An 18750-nucleotide genomic window follows, 5' to 3' on the forward strand; every position below is an offset into this window, starting at 1 on the left:
GCATCACTCCAAACATCCCCCTGCTTCCTCTTCTTCCCCTCACTTTAGATACTGATCATGGTGTCATATGGTCTGGAATATCCCTTGGGCCAGTTTGGGTCACCTGTTCTGGCTGTGTCCCCATCCCACACACTCCCGGCCCCCTCCCCAGCGTGGATATATGAAAGCAGAAAAGGCCTTGGCCCTGTGTAAGCCCTGCTCAGCAGTAACAAAAACATCACTATAGTATCAACCCTGTGTTCAACACAAATCTAAAACACAGCCCCACACCAGCCACTGTGAAGAAGATTAACTCTACTCCAACCAAACCCAGCACAATCATTCACAAAGGGCAGCCCAGTGGGTGCTGTGGGGGCACTTTGTGGGGGCTCTGGCCCTGCTCATGGGCATTGTGCTGGTGTTGGCTTTGTGTCCACTCTACGGTCGTGTTTAGCTAAATAAAGGGCAGATTTTCCCATAAAAGTCTCTCCCGAAGGCCCTTTGGTGCCGTGCCAGCCCACCCCAGAGGATGGGGGAGTTCTGGGTGTTGTGCTGAGTCTCCTGGTGCCCTCGTGGCTGGGGATGCTGTGAGCGCTTCTGAGGGAAGGACTGAGGGGCTGTGAGGGTGTGCAGGGAATTTGGGCTGTGAGTGACGTGGGTGGTCAACAGAACCTGGATTGGGCGAAGAACTGGGGGAATGTGAAGGCTGGATATCAGGAAAAGGTTCTTCCCCCAGAGGGTGCTGGGGCACTGCCCAGGCTCCCCAGGGCAGTGGGCACGGCCCCAAGGCTGCCAGAGCTCCAGGAGCATTTAGACAATGTTCTCAGGGGCAGGGTGGGATTGTTGGGTGTCCTGGGCAGGGCCAGAAATTGAACACAATGATCCTTGTGGAACCCATCTCAGGATATTCCATGACTCCATGCAGGTCCCTGGGTAGCAAAGTCAGCGAGTGCTGTCAGCCTGCCCTGGAAGGTGCAGTAATTCAGCACTGCTACAGTCAGGACAAGGCAGGTGTTGGGCTGTGAGGCTCAGCCAGAGCATGTGAAGGGATGGAGGGGGCATGGCATTAGGGGGATGTGTTTAAAAGAGCTGCAAATGGAAACAGGGCTTGTCCTGGGGCTGTTGGATGCTCTGCTTGGTGTCCTCTGGCAGTGGAACTACTCCTAATGTTCTTCCCAGAGCCTGCTCTTGCCTGACAGAGAGAAGGTGACTCCTTCAAACAGCAGAAGAAATAATTTACGGTGATCATCAGACTGCAACTTCAGGTATTGTTCAGTTCCCCAAGTGTTTAGTGAGGGAAATTTCAAGGACAAGCACTCAAACTCAGAGAATGCCTTGAGCCTGAACTTGGTATCTAAATCTGAGCTCTGTTATGTGTTATACTATCACAGATTATAGCTAGTTCCTTAACACCAGGGCTTATTTTTACAGCAAAAAACCTGCTGTCTCTATCCTGCATCTTTTTATAACATAAATTTGGCTACGTCTTAAGCACATGATTGATTGATTGATTGATTGATTTTATGCATGGCTCTATTTTGGAGAATTCTAAAAGGATTCTTCCCTTTTCTCCATTAGCCTCATGCCATTATTCCGAGAAGCCAGGCCATCCCCACAGATCTGCTGGGCTGGTTAATTGCTCTGCACACACAAACGGGTGCTAATCAGCTTTCTTTCAAGCATGTGTTCATATGTCAACACTTTTGCTTCTGTCAGAAGCTTAAAAATGGAAACAGTTTTCTCTTTAAGAAAACAGGACCCAAATAAGGAGATGGTGGAGTGGTGAAGATTCCTCTAGTGAGCCTGTTCCAGCTCATTCCTTAGAAAGGCTGTGGATGGAAGATCAGAGAAGGGGCCAGTAGATCTGGGATTTGTCCAGGGGTCTCTGGGTTTAAAGATCTGTACAAACCGCTTGAGCTCATTTTCCCTGTGGCTTGCCAGGGTACAACTTCTTTCTCTGCCCAAGCTGTTAAAAATCTAAAATTTCACTCATCAGATTCTTTCAGTTGCGTGACAGATCCAACCCAGCCTTGAGCAAAAATGGAAGCTATCAAGAAAAAGATGCAGATGCTGAAGTTGGACAAGGAGAATGCCATTGACAGAGCAGAGCAGGCTGAGACGGATAAAAAGGCAGCTGAGGACAAATGCAAGCAGGTAAGTGGAAATAAAATCACTGGCTGTGTGTGTGCTGTGAAAATAAGTGTCACAAAATACTGTGCTGCAATTTTCTGATTCAGAAAGCAAAATAATTTGAAGTCAGGTTTTCTGTTAATCTTCTTTTGAAGTTTTTTTGCCTTTTTGTTACGCTTATACAGCCAGGTCTAGGCAGTAACTTGTCAGCCATCTCAGTCTTTGCAAAATTAACATCATCCTCAGATTTATTAGCAGTACTTTGTCTAAGTTTTCTTAAATCTTACATAATTGCCTTAATTTTCTTGTGCTTTTGATTCCATGGAAAAGGCCTTTACTTACTCAAAATCAAAGCTGCAAACCTTGACACCTGTAGGACTACTGCTAATAGAGTCAACTGTGTCTAAACATTAATTAAGCCTCTCCTTGAAGCAAATTAATAAAGTTCACTTCAAGTCCTTGGTGCACAGAGTGCCCCTTAGAGGTGCCAACTAAGACTCAACAGTAGATATATATGTTCTGTCATTTTTTGTCAAGAAGAATCAAAAATATCTTAATTTGGATGCTCTGCTTTTAGCTGAATTTTAATGATAACATTTTCAGTTCTTTTGCTTTTCAATGTCTTTATTCTGGGTGTCTGCCTGCTATTTGAGCTTTGGTATTTTCAGAACAATCTTGAAATGTAAGTTGACTACACTCAAGTTTTTACAGCACTCCTTGTAAAATTACCACCTTTCCCTTTTACATTCTCTAAATGTGGCTGCTTCTACTACATCTTCCAGACTGCTTTAATATGTTATTAGCACTCATTTGGCCTGATATTTCTTTTTCTTTAGAAAAATAAATCTTTGATCTTACTCCTCTTTTCTGAATTGTCTCAAAATTTTCAGCTTTTTTTTTTTATGTGGGCACAGTACTCAAGTAGTGATTTTAATATTCATACACAAAGCCAGCATCACCTTCATCCTGCTGCTCACTGTCCCTCTGTTAGAGCACCCAAGCAAAGTTTCAGTTCTCTCACACTCTCTGGTTACTCTGAGTAAAACTATTGCAACGTAACAACGTTCCAGAATAGCACACTACCAAAAATGTCTTCATCATTGAAACTAAAATGAAGGAAGTGCACCAAAACACAAACTATTTTGATAGACTAAATTTCTGTGAAGGTGGAGCTAAACAGATAAATCAGCTCCTCAGCAGACTGAGCTGTTTTGAGTTGCAAATGAAGGGATGGAGCAGATGGGTTTGCAGGCCCACCCTTATCAGCAGCCAGCCTCTGATAACGTGAATTCTTCAGGGAGCATGAGACAGTTTGTCATTAAACAGTCTCCCAGCAGGTTATAAATAGCACCATTCTAGTGAATAATATGGATTTATATGGTATGGAGGAGTCTGAGCCTCATGGTAGGATGGAGCATATCTTGCACAGTTAGGGAATAATCCAGGTTGGAAGGGACCTCCCGAGGTCACCAGGTCCCTTCTGCAGCAGGGCCAGCCCTGTTCCCTCCCACTTCCATTTGAGTTGAAGTGTCCTGAACCTCACACAAAGGTGATTAGGGAACCACCACTCATTTTTTCCAGCTGTACAGGAATTGAATAGTTTCCTGATAAATCACCAAGTCTGGGAACAAACACAGGGACATAATTTAAAAACATTTATATTTATGCTGCAAAACTGATTGTTGCAGAGTGTCCAAAATAAAAATGTGGTGAAAAAGGGCTTATACCAAGTTATATATTAAACCAGATCCCACGTGTGCAGTGTCAGAGAATGTTCTTCAAGGGTGAGATGTTTTTAGTGATCTTTCCCTGGCAACTGCTACCAGTCATTCTCAGACTGTTGTCCCCAGCAGAACTTTGATCTGGTCTTTTGTGACTCTTTGTACGTTATATTGAGTCAAACTAATAGTAAAGAGAGGTTTTATCATATTAAACTGTATCTGATACTACATCAGGATGCTCACTTTGGGGGGTTTCTCTCTTGAAAGGTAGAGGACGAGCTGGTTGCTCTGCAAAAGAAGTTGAAAGGAACTGAAGATGAGCTGGACAAGTACTCGGAGGCTCTCAAAGATGCCCAGGAGAAACTGGAGCAGGCTGAGAAGAAGGCCACTGATGTATGTACCCACTTCCCTGTAACTCTGCTCTGTGTATTTTGTAGGTGCTACACTGTTATAGGAACGACTGAGAATTTCCATACTGCAGCACTTGGCTGAGGATAGAAAGGCAGGGGTGTGGTGCGGGGATTTTATCTCCTCTCCCCTCTGCCGGAGGGAGCCGGAGCTGTTCTGCACCGAGCCCAGGGCACACGCAGCTGCCACTCGGGGCTCGATGGACACCCAGAGGAGAACTGATGGCACTGAAACGGGGGGAAGGGGTGCTGTGGGCGGGAATTCTTTAGGAAAGCTGAAATCTCCTTTAATCGAGTAAACAAAATCATGATCTTTGCGGGAAGCCGGGACAGCAGCAGGGCTCCAGCTGTGGCGTAAAGATGCCCTTTGCCTCCATCCCAAGGGGTTAAAGAGCAGCCCCGCCACACCTCGGCCGGCTTTGGCAGCGACGAACCGCGGGCAGGGCCCGGCAGCGGCGTCACCAACCCCGAACCCCCCTTCTTTGGGACCGGGAGGTGGGGCCGGGGAGCGCGGCCGCGGGGGGCTGCATCCCCCCGGCTCGGGGATGGGGATGGGGATGCGGATGGGGATGGCGATGCGGATGGGGACGGGGGCAGGGACAGGGACAGGGATGGGGCGGACGGGCGGGACTGTCCCGGCCCTGCCTGCGCCGACTCCCCGGTGCTACGTCACCAGCTCTACCTCCACCTCCAGCCGCGTGACGTCATCGGGCCATTGAAAGGCGCGGGGCCGCCACGTGCAGCACCTCCTGCCCAGCCCGCCGCCCGCGCCCATGGCCGCGCCGAGCTCCCTGGAAGCCGTCAAGAGGAAGATCCAGTGCCTGCAGCAACAGGCGGATGAGGCGGAGGATCGCGCCCAGGTCCTCCAGCGGGAGCTGGACCTGGAACGGGACCTGCGGGAGAAAGTGAGACCGCCCGGGGCTGCCTGCTCGCCTTCTCTCGGTCGCTCTCTTCCCGGGCTGCTCCTTCCTTCCTGTCTCTGGCTCTCTCTCGCTGGGGCGCGCCCGGCTCTCCCTTGCTGCGGGAGGACGGCTCGGCTGCCTCCATCCCCGGGCTGTTCCCGCTCCGCACGCTCGGCCCGCGGGAGCCGCCGGCGCTGCCGCAGCGCCGCGCCCGCCCCGTCCCGTCCGGTCCCGGCCCGGGGGGAACCGGGCGCGGCCCCGGCGCCCGCTGCTTCTCGCGCTTTGGGGCCGATCCCTGCGGAAAAGGGACACCCATCGGCCACGGGTTCGAGCTCCCGTGGGCACCGGGGAGCGCTTGGGAGTTTAGTAGGAAATGGCTGTTTAATTAGGGAAAAGCGCTGCATGACACGGAGCGGGGAGTTCCCGCCTCTCGGCGCCGCACCGCTGGCTCCGGCACAGCTGGGGAATGTCCGAACTGCTGCAAAATAACTTTCCCTCCTGGTTTTCTCACAGAGAAACGCGAACTCTCCACTAGCGTGCGGCTCTCCCGGGGCTGGACAGCTGGTTTCACTTAGATTTGTGTGTAATCAGCCTTCCCGGCATCTTCCTGCTATTTTATCACATGTCAGCGAGTTAGTTTTACCGTATAAGGACTGCGGGCTGCTGCTGGGAGAGGTGGAGCCAGGCTCACCCCAGCTTCCCAGTGGCCCCGGCTCCAGAGCTTTGGAATCTTGCTGAATTAAAATATGACTTAAAAGTGCCCTGTCTAGAGGAAGGAGTTGCTGCCACAGAACAGATGCCAGTTTTGTACATGATCGATGCCTTGTGTGTAAATCGAGAAAGTTAAACACAGCACTGGGTAAAAAACAAATGAAATGTTGGATAATTTATGACTAGAGGAATCCTGGGTCAGCTTCCATTTGGATCAGACACTGAACTCCTTTCCAAGATGGCTCAGCTGTGAATGGAAACCACTTCCTCCAGCTTAGGAGTGGTCAGTGACCAAATTTGCAAAGCTGCAGCAAAACACTTTTTTTTTTTCAAAGTGTTTTAACATAAAGCATAAAACAATCACCCTTCCAGGGTCTGTAGCCCATAAAAGTGTTTTTTTAAAAAAAGTTAATCTTAGATATGGCAATCCTTCTCAGATTTAGGGACAATAAAGTGCGCAAACCTGGCAGTTATGAAAGCAGGGCTTTATTTTTCTTCAAAAACAAGCAGTTAAAGGAGCCGTTTCTCAATAAACACATATTTATGGACACCAGTTTGTCCATGTTGTCTGTATCAGGCCTTTCTCCCAGCAATCTCTCCATTTAAAAGTTAGTCTATTTTTTATACATTAATAGCACTCCAATTACTGAGCAGTTTATTCAGTAATATACAAACAATCCTTATCAAGAAATGCTTTCCGCCTAATTCCTTAAGTAGCACAGGAAGCAAAGTGAACTTATTTTAAGAACATATCTAATTTTGCCCCAAAAAAGCCTGACTCTGCCATGTTGAGGCCAACTGTCAGGCCCAGCTGACCATGAAGATTCTTCAGTGTTTGCAGGCTCAGGAGCCAGGATGGAAAAGGAACTGGCTCAGACCTCAGCAGTGGGTTGTGACTGTGGTCCAGGATGGAACCAAGGGCAGAGAAACCAACAGTGAAGGTTTTGGAACTAAGCCATTATGGGAACAGTTCATTTTTTAACTGTGGATAGATTCAGCCTGGTAAAGTGATCCAAAAATCCTTCGATCCTTTGGCAGTCCTGCCCTTTGTTGTGTGGCAGGAATGATAAGTACCATTGAAAAAAAGGAAGGACAAGCACACAGCTCCATACCTTGACATTCCTGAGATGCCACAGTTTAAGCAAACAAAAAGCAGAGGCAGAAGGGCCCCTGGAGCTCCAGGGAGATGCCATTGCAGTTTTCAGGGAATTGATTAGTTGGGAAGGGTTTCCAGCAGCCAGTGGCCTGTGTAACCCCGGTCTGGGTGGTTGTTTCACAGGCTGAAGGGGAGGTGGCAGCTCTGAACAGACGCATCCAGCTCGTGGAAGAGGAGTTGGATCGTGCCCAGGAACGATTGGCCACAGCCCTGCAGAAACTGGAGGAGGCTGAGAAAGCAGCAGATGAGAGCGAGAGGTACGTCCCTTTGGGACTTTCTTTGGGTAAAAAATTTAATATATATGAATAAGATATTCCTGTATAATTTAGTATCTGCAGGTCAGAGATTCAGAACTTCTTTATAAGCTTGAGTGAGTAATTCCTTTAGCCTTGAAGAACGTGGATGGTCGTAATGGGTCATTTCTGGGTTACAAATATTAAATTCCACTTCAGGACCTTTGAGATAGAAGTGCTAAAATGCTTCTACATTAAACATGCTTTGACTTCTGCAGGGGAATGAAAGTTATTGAGAACAGAGCAATGAAAGATGAAGAGAAAATGGAGATTCAGGAAATGCAACTGAAGGAGGCCAAACACATTGCCGAGGAAGCCGATCGCAAATACGAGGAGGTAAAAGGGAGAAGGAAATGGTGAAACGTTCAGGAGAGCTCTGAACAACAACTTCACTCCCCACTTGAGTTCCTCTTTGTGCACTTGTTGATGCCCCAACCTTGGAACATTCCCAACAAGGAGGAGTTTTAATAGTGACTTTGCAGCATCCTAATGCTAAAAGCGCTGCAAAATCTGAACTAATTGGGAAGTCTGTTATGTCTGGGGGGGTGTGATTTATTCTAATTTCCTCATTCCAAAGGTAGCAGGAGTGTAGTGCTTTGAGAGAAATCTGTAAGGAAGCTGCCCCTGCAAAGGGGTACAGTGAGATGATCTTTAAAGTTCTTCCCAACCCAAACCATTTTGGGATTCTGTGAACTACAGACTGGCCTGACAGAGCTGTTGTGTCTTTACAGGTTGCCCGTAAACTGGTTATTTTGGAGGGTGAACTGGAACGAGCTGAGGAGCGTGCAGAGGTGTCTGAAGTGTGAGTAACTGTTTAGAATACACTGAAGGTCACCACTACATTTCATTAGAAAAATCTACTCCTGGTAGGCAGGCATGTCATCAGTACCTGTAGGAAAGCTTGTTGTACATTATATACCCACTTTTCTCCTTTCAGACTTAATTACCTCCTGCCTTGTATGTTTTAGATTCTTTGAAAATTAAATCACACTAGTAATTCATACTTTTATTATCCCTCCATAGTAAATGTAGTGACCTTGAAGAGGAGTTAAAGAACGTCACAAACAACCTGAAGTCTTTGGAAGCTCAATCTGAAAAGGTTGGTTCTTGCAGTAAACTAAGGGGTACAGGCAAAGCCAAAACTTGTAAATAAAATTCATAGAAATAAGCCAGAAATACAAAGCAAGTGAGAGGTTTCAGCTGCCTGGCTGTGGGTCCTGCTCTATCAGTTCTGCCCACACCAGCCTGAAAAGCCTGGGGAAGAGGAGAAAACCACGGAAATGGTGTTTGCAGCTGTTGTAAAAGGAAAAGTGGTTATAAATAGGTCACAGTTTCATAAACATTTATTATTGTTGCTACAACTTCCCTTAAAGAGTGTTTATTGTTTTCACAGTACTCGGAAAAAGAAGATAAATACGAAGAAGAAATCAAGATTCTCTCTGACAAGCTGAAAGAAGTGAGTTTGGCCATCCCCAAACTGTATTTTGGCATCATTTCTTTTAAGAGCATCCAATGACTCTATTTCAACTTTTTTAGGCTGAAACTCGTGCTGAATTTGCAGAGAGAACCGTTGCCAAACTGGAAAAGTCTATTGATGACCTGGAAGGTATGGAATGGCTCAAATTTCTTTAAAAGTGGTTGGTTCCAAATCAGAAAACAAATTCTAGGAGTGAGTGGTGGGTTTTATTGGCAAAGGGCAGCAGCACTCCTCAGGTGTGTTGGTAGATGGGTGTGATGTGTCTCCTGGGAAGTTCTGAAAGAGGTTTTCCTGAAAAAAGTTGGTAACAACAACTGGCTTTTGGCCAACTCAGGGACTCAAGGGCTCGAGATCCCAACCCTACTTAATCTGCTTACTGAAAAAATAATTGTGGGATTGCAAAAAGGAAACGTAGGTGAAGCTCCTGACCGGGCGGCTGTGTGGGTGTTTCGCTTCCCTTCTGATACTCAACCACGCCTCTGTTTTCTTCTCTTGTTTTCCTTCCCAACTGCTTTGGCTGCTGTTGCCTTCTGCCTGTCTCCTCCTCCTGTGGCCTCCTCTCTTCCCTGCATTTTTTGCTGGCCCTGCTGACCGACAGACGAGCTCTACGCTCAGAAGCTGAAGTACAAAGCCATCAGTGAGGAGCTTGACCATGCCCTCAATGACATGACCTCTTTGTGACCTGCCCCTGTGTGGGGGCACAGGGGGGGCTCCCTCTCGCTGCGTTTCTCAAGCTTTTCTTGCCTGTCATCCCTGTCACTCCTGTGCCACTTCCACAAGTGACCCTTCCACCTCTGTGGGCACTGAGCTCAATAAAACACGATACCTCTACCTGTCAGCCTTTGGGGTTTCCTTCCTTAGGACTTACCTAAACTGCACTGGTGACACCACATGTTCAGCTCCTCACACAGGAAAGGGCAGACACAGCCAGGGCAGGTCCTGGCACTGGCAAACACCTCAGTTTTAGTGTTCCCAGGACACAGGTGGCAGCAAAAAGCTTTGAGTGCTTTTGGTGTGTCCTTGTGCTCCATCTGCCTGGTTAAAAAACTCTCGGTGCAAGGAAAACCCAGCAGGATGTGTCCTGTACATCACACGTTAAGTCAGAACACAAGTCTGTCACTTCACAAGAGACACGGCCAAAACCCTCCCTAAATGAGAGCAATTGCCAAAAGATGCTCCAGCTGTAGAGGTGTGTTAAACACGAAGGTAAGTTACCACAGGTTTTATTAAAAGGGAAAAGCTGTAAAATAACATGACTTAAGTTGTGTTTTCCTTCTTTCCCACTAGAAAAACTTGCCCAAGCCAAAGAGGAGAACCTGGGCTTGCACCAGACACTGGACCAGACGCTAAACGAACTGAACTGTATATGAGAGGCAGGGACCTGCCAGTGGCCAAGGAACCGCCCCGTCCCTGCAGCGCTCCTCTCTCCTCCTTTCTCTCTGTATCCTGGGAAAGCCAATTAAGTTATGACCAGCACAGCCACGCCGGAGGCTCTGGGTGTCACTCGGGGACCTTTTTCCCCCAGACCTCCCCAGGGAGCCCCCGTGGAGCCCCTGCGTGCCCCACCCGTGGCTGCCCCGCACGGTTCATGACTCCTTTTGTATAACCTGGTAGAAGCTGTACCCGGGCAGTGGCGGCACCGCCCGGCCCGGCCCTGCCCTTCCATATTAAAAATTTCTCACAGAACCGAGGTTTCCTTGTGGGTTTTTGTGCCGCTTCTCTCCGCGTGACGTCACGCTGGGCAGTGGCAGGAGTGACGTCACTGCCACCGCCCGCAGGAAGTGACTAGGCGCGCCCGCGGGGAGCCAATCGCAGCGCCGCTTACACCCGGGAGGAGGGCGCGCCCCAATCGCATCGCCGCTTACACCCGGGAGGGGGCCGCCCGCCAATGGCGCGCCGGCTCCGCGCGCTCCCCGCCTGGCTCGGCCAATGGGCGCCAGGGGGGCGGGGCGGGGGCGGGGCCCGAGCCCGCGAACATGGCGAAGACCTACGACTACCTGTTCAAGCTGCTGCTGATCGGGGACTCGGGCGTGGGCAAGACCTGCGCGCTCTTCCGCTTCTCCGAGGACGCCTTCAACGCCACCTTCATCTCCACCATCGGTGAGCCCGCGCACAGGCGCTCATGGGGGTTGGCTGCGGCCGCCGCGGCTCCGAGCCCGGGGGGGCGGGTTCGCTCATCCCGGGGGGACTCCGGGAGGGGTCCGTGAGGGGCTGCTCCCCCCGACCCTGGAACCTGCGCCCGACCCTGGAACCTGCGCCCGGCCCTGGAACCTGCGCCTGGTCCCGCAGCCCCGACCCCGCAGCCCCCCGCTGGTCCCCCAGTCTCGCAGCCCCGGCCCGGTCCCGCAGCCCCTGACCCGCCCTCACAGCCCCGGCCCCGACCGGCCCCGCAGCCCCCCGGGATCCGGCGCGGGGGGAGCTCTGAGGACGTGAAACTGGAACAGTGCAATCGAAGGGCAGAGCGCTGGTTTGGTCTTCCCGCAGGAGCTGTGAGTGATTTCGTTGCTTCTCCTTTTCAGGTATTGACTTTAAAATTAGGACGATAGAGCTCGATGGCAAGAGAATCAAACTGCAGATCTGGTGAGGCTCCTGTGCCGCGGGGGGTGTCCGGTCACCGGGGCTGTGCGTGGGGACGGCAGTGTGTTGGTTTTATTCCAGTTGTGCTGTTCAGTAGTTTACGGTATCTTAGAAGCTAAAACTCAGTCCTAGTGCTCCTAAAGGCTGGTTCGAGTTAAATTCTTTAACTCGTGGGTGGTGTTATCTCGAGTCAGTGCTGCGGGTGGTGTGTAAGCCCCGTGTCCTGTCTGTTCCAGGGACACGGCCGGGCAGGAGCGATTCCGGACCATCACCACCGCCTACTACAGGGGAGCCATGGTAGGAGCAATCCTGGGATCTGGGCTGGGATAAACCCACCTGGGAGGGTCGGGGCAGCTGGGTCTGAGGTGGGACAGGCACAACTGACCTTCTGTGCCAGGCTGGACCCTGAGCTGTGCTCCTGCTCTTGGCCGTGCTGGGCTGACATGGGACTTTGTAGAGGGACCTTTCCCCATGTTCCACTCTATAAATACACATCCTGCACCCCTTATCTCACTGCCATTAACTCTGAACCAACTGTGTTAAAAATAGTCCCTGTTAAGTTGCTCATCTCTGCTACAGATGAGCCTTTAACTCTTGCTGAAACAATCTTTCTCCTTCTGACCTTCAGGGCATCATGTTAGTGTACGACATCACCAACGAAAAGTCTTTTGAAAATATTCGGAACTGGGTCAGGAATATTGAAGAGGTAATTTCTCTACTTGCTGACTGTTAAAGGTGCTGTTTCCCCCTCTAAAAGTCATTGAAGCTTAATTGCTTCAGAAGTGTTATCTTTCTTGTGCTGGAGGGTACTTGGAAAATAAACAGGATGGAAATCAGTAACATTTGATGTTCCGTCCATGGGATGGAAGTCGGTAACACACTGACTTGGCTGACAGTGATTTGTTGTGGGGGCTGTTGTGTTGCCTGTTGTGTGATTTGTTGTGTTGCCACTGTACTTCGGAGGGCACCAAATGTGATGGTTTCCTGCCACGACAAGCGATCTGAGAGCTGCCGTGGTGCTGGGATGAGGGGTTGGGGGAGCCTGGAAATGTGCAGGAGGTGCTCAGCCCCAGCATCTCCATGTTGGGCACTTGAGTGGTGCCTCCTGTGCCTGCCAGTGTCGAGGTACAAAAGCCAAGCCCAGTGTCTGCTCTCTCTGTCCCAGCACGCGTCTCCAGACGTTGAAAAAATGATCCTGGGCAACAAATGTGATGCAAACGACAAAAGACAAGTTTCCAGAGAGCAAGGGGAGAAGGTGAGTGCTCTGGGGCTTTGATGGATCTCAGTTTAGGCTTTTCAAAGTCTAAAAACTGCTTTGATTATTGTCAGCGTGGCACCACCTAAGTGGAATGATTAAATGTTCTCCCAGCTGTCAGGGCAATACATCTCCCCACTGGGATGAAAAGCTGAGCCTGTGTTAAGGATTCTTGTTGATTATCTGTCAGGTGCAAGGCAACGAGCTGGATTTTTCTAAGAAAAAGGATGTTAGAGTTTGACATTGAGAAAATGTCTCTTTTTGGCTGAAAGCCACTGAGACCAGGTGGATGGGATGGTCTTTTCTGGTGTTAGTCAAGGCAGGGAAGGTGCATCTGCACTGCAGGTGTTACAAGGTGTCAGTGCAAGAAGAAAAATAAAAGAAGAAGGAGCAGATTAAAACATGTGCAGGCTGTGAAAGAGCAGAGCAAAGCTGGTGAGAACAGAGGCCAGCAGCAGTGAGATTTAGTTCCTAATTGTTGCAAGTTGTTGTGTGTGAGTAAATCCCCAACTCCGGTGGCTCGTGGCAGGAGGGGCAGAGCCTGTGCCCGGGGGTGTGTTTGGAGCTGCTCCTGCAATTGTTCAACTCATGTGAAATCTGCTTTTGTTCAGCTCGCTGCAAGCTTTGGGATTAAATTCATGGAGACCAGTGCAAAAGCAAATATAAACATAGAGAATGTAAGTACAGACCCCTTCCTCTGATTTTTATTGTCTTGTTTGTGCAGACAGACAGCAAGGACAGGTACCTGTCCATTGCTGGGTACAGAGGGTGGGTTGTTAAACACATTTCCCTGCCTTCCATTAAGGTGTTGTTTAACTAACATTATGCTGATTTATGTAAATGGAACTTAGTGCTTAGGACACCACAGGGGTGTTACAGCAAAGGGCATCAGGGCAGCACAAGGGAGAACTCAGCTCATGTCTTTGTACTCAAGAACAGGATTGATAAAGGACGTTTTCCCACTGCACAAACCCTGGGTGGGGCTTTTGGGCTCAAAAAGGAGGTTGTGGTTGTAGAGAAGAAGCATTAAAACCTGGAGCAGGGGGAGAAAACCTGAAAATTTGATGTTCTTGAGTTTGGTGTATGTAGAAACTCAGCTTATTGCTAAACAATGAAGTATATTGAGTTGAAGTATATTTGTTATTTAATTTATTTGTTAGGGTATATTTTATTTCCCCTGTAACACTGAACTGTTTGACTTGTCACAGGCGTTTTTCACTCTTGCAAGAGACATCAAAGCAAAAATGGACAAGAAGTTGGTGAGTAACTTATTTTGTCCATGCTGGATTTAAATAGGAAAAGAAAAAACCAACAACCAACCAAAAGCCACATTGCAAGAACTTTTCACAGTGTATAAAAATTGTATCATGGTCTCTTTCATAAGGGATCACTGAAATATTCTAGGAATGTCATTTTAGATCTGTCAAGCTGTGCTCTGACCTTGACTTGGAAACAACTGTCTCTGCATTTCAGGAATTAGCTGAGGTTTTCTAAATAAAATGATTTATTTGTTTTATTAAAAGTCACGTGGGGGGTAGAGCAGTTTAATGATACTTCTCACTCTTGCAGCCTGAAAATCATATAAATCATAAAGATAGAGGAGGCAGGGTAGAAGATTTAGACTGTTTCAGAATAGGTATAGAACTAATGTTTTTGGATAATCTTTGCAGAAGCATCCTGAGCAATGACTGGGTTATCTTTTTACAACAAATAAATACATGTTGGTTTGTTCCTTTTGAAGTATGAAATGAAGCTGATGGGGGGTTCCTTCTGCTCTTACTGAGCTTTCCACCCTCGTGTGTTCACACGTGAATTGATTGACCTGAGATATTTTGGGTCTTGCTGACCATTCATAAGTGTTTCAGCAAGAGCCAGACATGCCCTTTAATTTATTATCTTTTAATCTCAGCTGTCTTTGAGTTAATATAAAGAAGAAATACAGGTGCAGTGTGAGCTATTAAAGCTATAAAAGCTGCAGATGCAGCTCTAGAAATTTTTGTCGTGCCTGGTTTAAGGCTGAGAAATGAGTGAAGCCTCCTGTTGATTTTAGGGAAGGTTTTTGTGTACGTCAGGCTTGGCTCAGGAGAATGACCAGGTGAAATATGGATGGGAGAAGCTGTGAAGTGTAAATGAGTAACTGAATATTCTTTGCCTCTTCAGGAAGGCAATAGCCCACAAGGCAGCAACCAGGGAGTCAAAATCACACCAGACCAGCAAAAGAAAAGCAGCTTTTTCCGATGTGTTCTTCTGTGAGGGACACGGCCTTAACCTGAGCTGGACTGTGCCTGTGCTGAGTGAGGTTTCCTCTGTCTGTGGACTTAGTGCTCCCAACAAACCTTGTCTGGTCACAACAAACTCTGTGACCATCTGAATAAGAAATGGTTTATTTTGGTAATCGTTTGACTCTTCAATTTTGGAGATGAAACAAGTTTATTTTTGTCAGGTCGCCGCTGGGCACGTGCTGTGTAGCAGAGGGGGAACAGATCTCACGTGACCTGGGGATGCAGCACCTTTGCTGACAGACTTCAACCTTTGTGTCCATAACTGTCATGTATCCAGTGGAGAAGGATGAAGTTATGATCCAAACAAGACCCAGAAATGCCCATGTTAATAAAGTGCACATGGTACATGTGCATATCCAGTCTGGAGCTGCACACAGTGGCATCAGACCATCCCAGGAATGCCCCGAGGGGAGCAGTGCAGGCTGGGGCTTTCTCAGGAGGTAGGAGGGAGCTTTCTGCAGCTCCACCTCTTTGCTACTGCAGAGAAGCTCCTTTGCCTGTCACTTACTCAGTTGTGTTACTCTTGACAATCCACAAGTACAATTGATGTTTAAAAAAAATTCTCCTCGAAGGAATCTCTATTTTTTTAAAAAGCCAAAGTGTGCTGTAAATATAATGGATCCTTACCATCAGGAATTTATCCACGTTAGACTCGACTGTGTAATTAAGTACTCCAGATGTTTAGATGTGTTTGACAGGAGCTGATGGCTGCAGCGAGTCCTGGGCAGGTGATCTGTCATCTGTTCTTGGAGAACCAGGTCAGGGTCAGGCAGGGACACTTACACCAAATTTGTCACCTTACAATGGGCAACTTTTCCACTCTCCAGCTGGGAATGACCCCAGATCTGTCATGAAGTAGTAACTAGTTTTAAATGGTGACCAGGAACTGCTGCACTGCTCCCCGTGGTGTGTTCCCGTGCACACTTGCTCACATATGCAAATAAATGCTGCACATCCCCTTTCTGAACACAGACTCTTTCCCACTGACCTTGCCTTGCTGGGTGTCCCACTGCAGATGTCAGGTAGCAACAACCTGTGTCACTGCAAACAACACCAGTCCTCCCAGAAACAGGCTGGGAACTCCTTCCCACAAACCCACCCGTGACGTTGCCGTGTGTGAAATGCAGGAGCCAAGTTCAGCCCCTGCAGCTCTGATCTCAATTCTTCTGACTAAAGGAGCCAGTGAGAGCATCTGCTTCTGAGTCTGCTGTGCAGGTGTTGCAGTGATGGTGTGTTGTTTGATCCCAGTGAACTCCCAGCTGTGTCCTGCAGCTCACTGGGACTGTGACATGCTTCGTTTACATTGACAACTGCACTTAAGGGTAGAATTGAAGTTGATTTTAAAGTTGTTGAATTTACTCACCGGTTTTGTTTTCTTCCAAGTTTGTGGTGGTGATCTCTGGCCTCAGAGTAGCACTGGTAAGTGTTACTGGAGTTAAAGATCTATCATAATTACGGATCTGTTCATAATTAACATTATAAATCTGCAGCCTGCATCTGGGTTCAACAGGAACACTGCCTGTTCCTCTGAAATGGAGAAAGGATATTTCACTGTGTACGTTACTGGTTTATAAAAATGCATTTTAGATTCTACCAACCTTTTTTTAAATAGCAGATTACAACAAGCTCTGTCATGATTAAAGCTTTCCTCTAACCAGAACCTTATGAGGGTTTGGTTTTTTTGTTTACTTGTGGCTCTTTAGCAGCAGGACTTGGTGATTGTGCACCGTAGTGGATTTACACACAGATGTATTTGTAGGATAAAATCACTGAAGCCTCACTGAAGAGGCTTCCAGACACTGGTTCAGAGTGCAGTTAACCCAGAGCTGTAGCTTGGACGAGCAGCATCTCTCTTGAGATAAGGATGGTTTTAAAGAGAGAGTTTGTGCTTCAAGAAATGATTGAGGCAGAACTGGGGAGGTGATAAGGCATGGTCTGAGTGCTGTTTTCTGCACAAAACTGATCAGTGTAATGATTTGCTTCTGGCTCAGTAGCAACTGTGGATTGTCTCACATCCATATTCTGCTTTATACAGCCAGATTTTGAGCCAGACTTATTTTTCAAAGTGACTGGAAAAATAAGTGGTTTATCTAACTTGATACCACAGGTCTGCCTGTGGACAGTATCAATAACTCATCTCGAGCTGGGGAAAGCAAACCATGTTCATTTACAAGTGGGTAAAACTTGAAGGATGGAATTGTGATTTTTTTTCACTCATTTTCTAAATCTCAAGTTACCCTTTTGCATTCAGAACTCTTTGTGAATACCTTCTGTTTGAACTTATGCTGGTTGTTGCACATGTTTATGTACCTGATCAGAGCATGATTTCCTTTGAAATGGTTGGTTTTACTCAATGAACAAGTACATTATTGCCTGATCTCAGGAAGTTTCATGCAGTTACTGTGACTACAGCCATCACTATCCTTCTGGGTATGCAGGCTCTACACAGGCATGAAGTCTGTGTAAGCAATATGAAACCTAAAATGCAAATGTAAGAGAGGAAAAGGTTAAAGACACTGCACTGCTCCTGTGCTTGGCTCTGTGTCACTAAATACAGGCATCAAATCTTGGAGAAGTACAATATCTAGTTGATGTTTCCATCACATCATTCAGTTACTGTGTTTATTAAGTATGAGTGTTATGGAAAACACAATTATCAGAGAGGTACTGGGGAAATACACACAGTAATGTATCCAAACTTTCTTTAACTAAGGAGGAAAAAATCTGAAATTGGATACAAAATCTGTAAAACTGAGGAATTTAGTTAGATCTGCAAAACCAACTGTGCATACTACACATTCTCAGTGTCTGAACACCATTGAAATGTCAGGTAATTGATTAACACTTGGTTTGTAGAGAAACAAGCCCATTTTTGAGCACGTTCTCAAATTCCCTTACTTTAATGAGTATCATGGAATTCTGTGGTTGCCCTTATTTTCGAGGCTGGTTGCAATATTTGGGGTGGTCCTCACCCTTTTGGGTGACAGCAGAGCTGTCAGTGGGTCAAGAACTGGTGGAACTGCTGTTCTAACACTGATTTAACACCCATGTTGTGTGTCCTGTGCTGACAGGCACAGCTCATGTTCCCTGACATCAGAGCCTTATGCCAGCATCAGAATTCCAGCCTCAGATTTATAAATCCTATGGATTATTGTAAGTCTCTTTACTGCTGCTGAAAATTCTTTGGTCTCTCCTTTCATGTGAGATGCTGATCATCTCCCTGACGATGGCTGAGGGGTTGTTGTGGGGGTGTCTCTGGCTCCAAACTGCCCTGATTTTGTGTTCTCTTGGACTTGTTTGTGCCAGGGGGGAAGGAACAAACAGCTGTGTGAGGATGGGCTCCTTTGTTCTAGAAGTTTATAGGGCTGGGGGAAGGATGATGACTTGTGTCTCCAGTTCTAGTTTAACTAAAGATCTGCTCAGTGGAATGTGGATGGGAGCTGCAGTCTGAGTGTTCCAGGCTGCCTCGTTCCCTGGCCCACCTCTCACTGATCCCTGGGGTTTCTGTGGTTGATAAAGTTTAGCAGCTGGAAAGAGCAGCTTTCCAGCCTTTCTGCAGGAACTGTGTGCTCTGCCTTGAGCCTGAGTTGGGACTTACGACTTCGTTTTGAAGGGAACTTAATGCATCCCAAAATCTGTAAAAAGAACTGTAAATTGTGTTTTTAGAATGACCACTTTTGGCTGCCACCCTTCCCACGTTACAACTGCTTTCTTAAACACTTCTCATTGATTTTCATGTTTGTATTAAAACTGTTGTTTATTACAGGATGTCTGTTTTTACTCTGTTGTACAGGACCCTGAGCACTGCATAAATAAACTTCTTATGAAAAGAGAATTTTACAAACTTATTTTGTCAGTTC

At 47.5% G+C, this 18750-nt stretch overlaps 2 protein-coding genes across 6 annotated transcripts; both read left to right on the forward strand.

Annotated features, from left to right (window-relative positions):
- The first annotated feature begins 1065 nt into the window (after nucleotides 1–1065).
- Nucleotides 1066–10462, forward strand: TPM4 (tropomyosin 4). Of its 5 annotated transcripts, XM_027706196.1 has the most exons (10): nucleotides 1066–1244; nucleotides 1976–2133; nucleotides 4098–4223; nucleotides 7130–7263; nucleotides 7518–7635; nucleotides 8031–8101; nucleotides 8323–8398; nucleotides 8693–8755; nucleotides 8836–8905; nucleotides 10064–10462. In XM_027706196.1, the coding sequence occupies exons 2-10, from the start codon at nucleotides 2020–2022 to the stop codon at nucleotides 10144–10146; spliced, it is 855 nt and encodes a 284-aa protein (XP_027561997.1). In that variant the 5' UTR covers nucleotides 1066–1244; nucleotides 1976–2019; the 3' UTR covers nucleotides 10147–10462. The 5 variants fall into 5 exon arrangements, with proteins under 5 accessions (XP_027561997.1, XP_027561998.1, XP_027561996.1 ...); XM_027706197.1 differs by lacking the exons at nucleotides 1066–1244; nucleotides 10064–10462 and adding an exon at nucleotides 9375–9607 and having other exon boundaries at nucleotides 1781–2133; XM_027706195.1 differs by lacking the exon at nucleotides 1066–1244 and having other exon boundaries at nucleotides 1793–2133.
- A 269-nt stretch (nucleotides 10463–10731) lies between these two features.
- On the forward strand, nucleotides 10732–18725 carry RAB8A (RAB8A, member RAS oncogene family). The gene is made up of 8 exons (XM_027706200.1): nucleotides 10732–10876; nucleotides 11296–11356; nucleotides 11590–11650; nucleotides 11982–12059; nucleotides 12519–12608; nucleotides 13220–13285; nucleotides 13817–13867; nucleotides 14769–18725. The coding sequence occupies exons 1-8, from the start codon at nucleotides 10753–10755 to the stop codon at nucleotides 14859–14861; spliced, it is 624 nt and encodes a 207-aa protein (XP_027562001.1). The 5' UTR covers nucleotides 10732–10752; the 3' UTR covers nucleotides 14862–18725.
- Nucleotides 18726–18750: the final 25 nt, after the last annotated feature.

The sequence above is a fragment of the Neopelma chrysocephalum genome, unplaced genomic scaffold (genome assembly GCF_003984885.1).
Source record: "Neopelma chrysocephalum unplaced genomic scaffold, ASM398488v2 Primary Assembly neopelma1_365, whole genome shotgun sequence".
Classification (NCBI taxonomy): domain Eukaryota; kingdom Metazoa; phylum Chordata; class Aves; order Passeriformes; family Pipridae; genus Neopelma; species Neopelma chrysocephalum.

Coding starts and splice junctions, on each gene's coding strand:
- TPM4 (XM_027706196.1), top strand. CDS start 2,020: ATGGAAGCTATCAAGAAAAAGATGCAGATGCTGAAGTTGGACAAGGAG. Junction 2,134..4,097: donor CTGAGGACAAATGCAAGCAG/GTAAGTGGAAAT, acceptor CTCTCTTGAAAG/GTAGAGGACGAGCTGGTTGC. Junction 8,906..10,063: donor GTCTATTGATGACCTGGAAG/GTATGGAATGGC, acceptor CTTTCCCACTAG/AAAAACTTGCCCAAGCCAAA.
- RAB8A (XM_027706200.1), top strand. CDS start 10,753: ATGGCGAAGACCTACGACTACCTGTTCAAGCTGCTGCTGATCGGGGAC. Junction 11,357..11,589: donor AGAATCAAACTGCAGATCTG/GTGAGGCTCCTG, acceptor TGTCTGTTCCAG/GGACACGGCCGGGCAGGAGC. Junction 12,060..12,518: donor GGGTCAGGAATATTGAAGAG/GTAATTTCTCTA, acceptor TCTCTGTCCCAG/CACGCGTCTCCAGACGTTGA.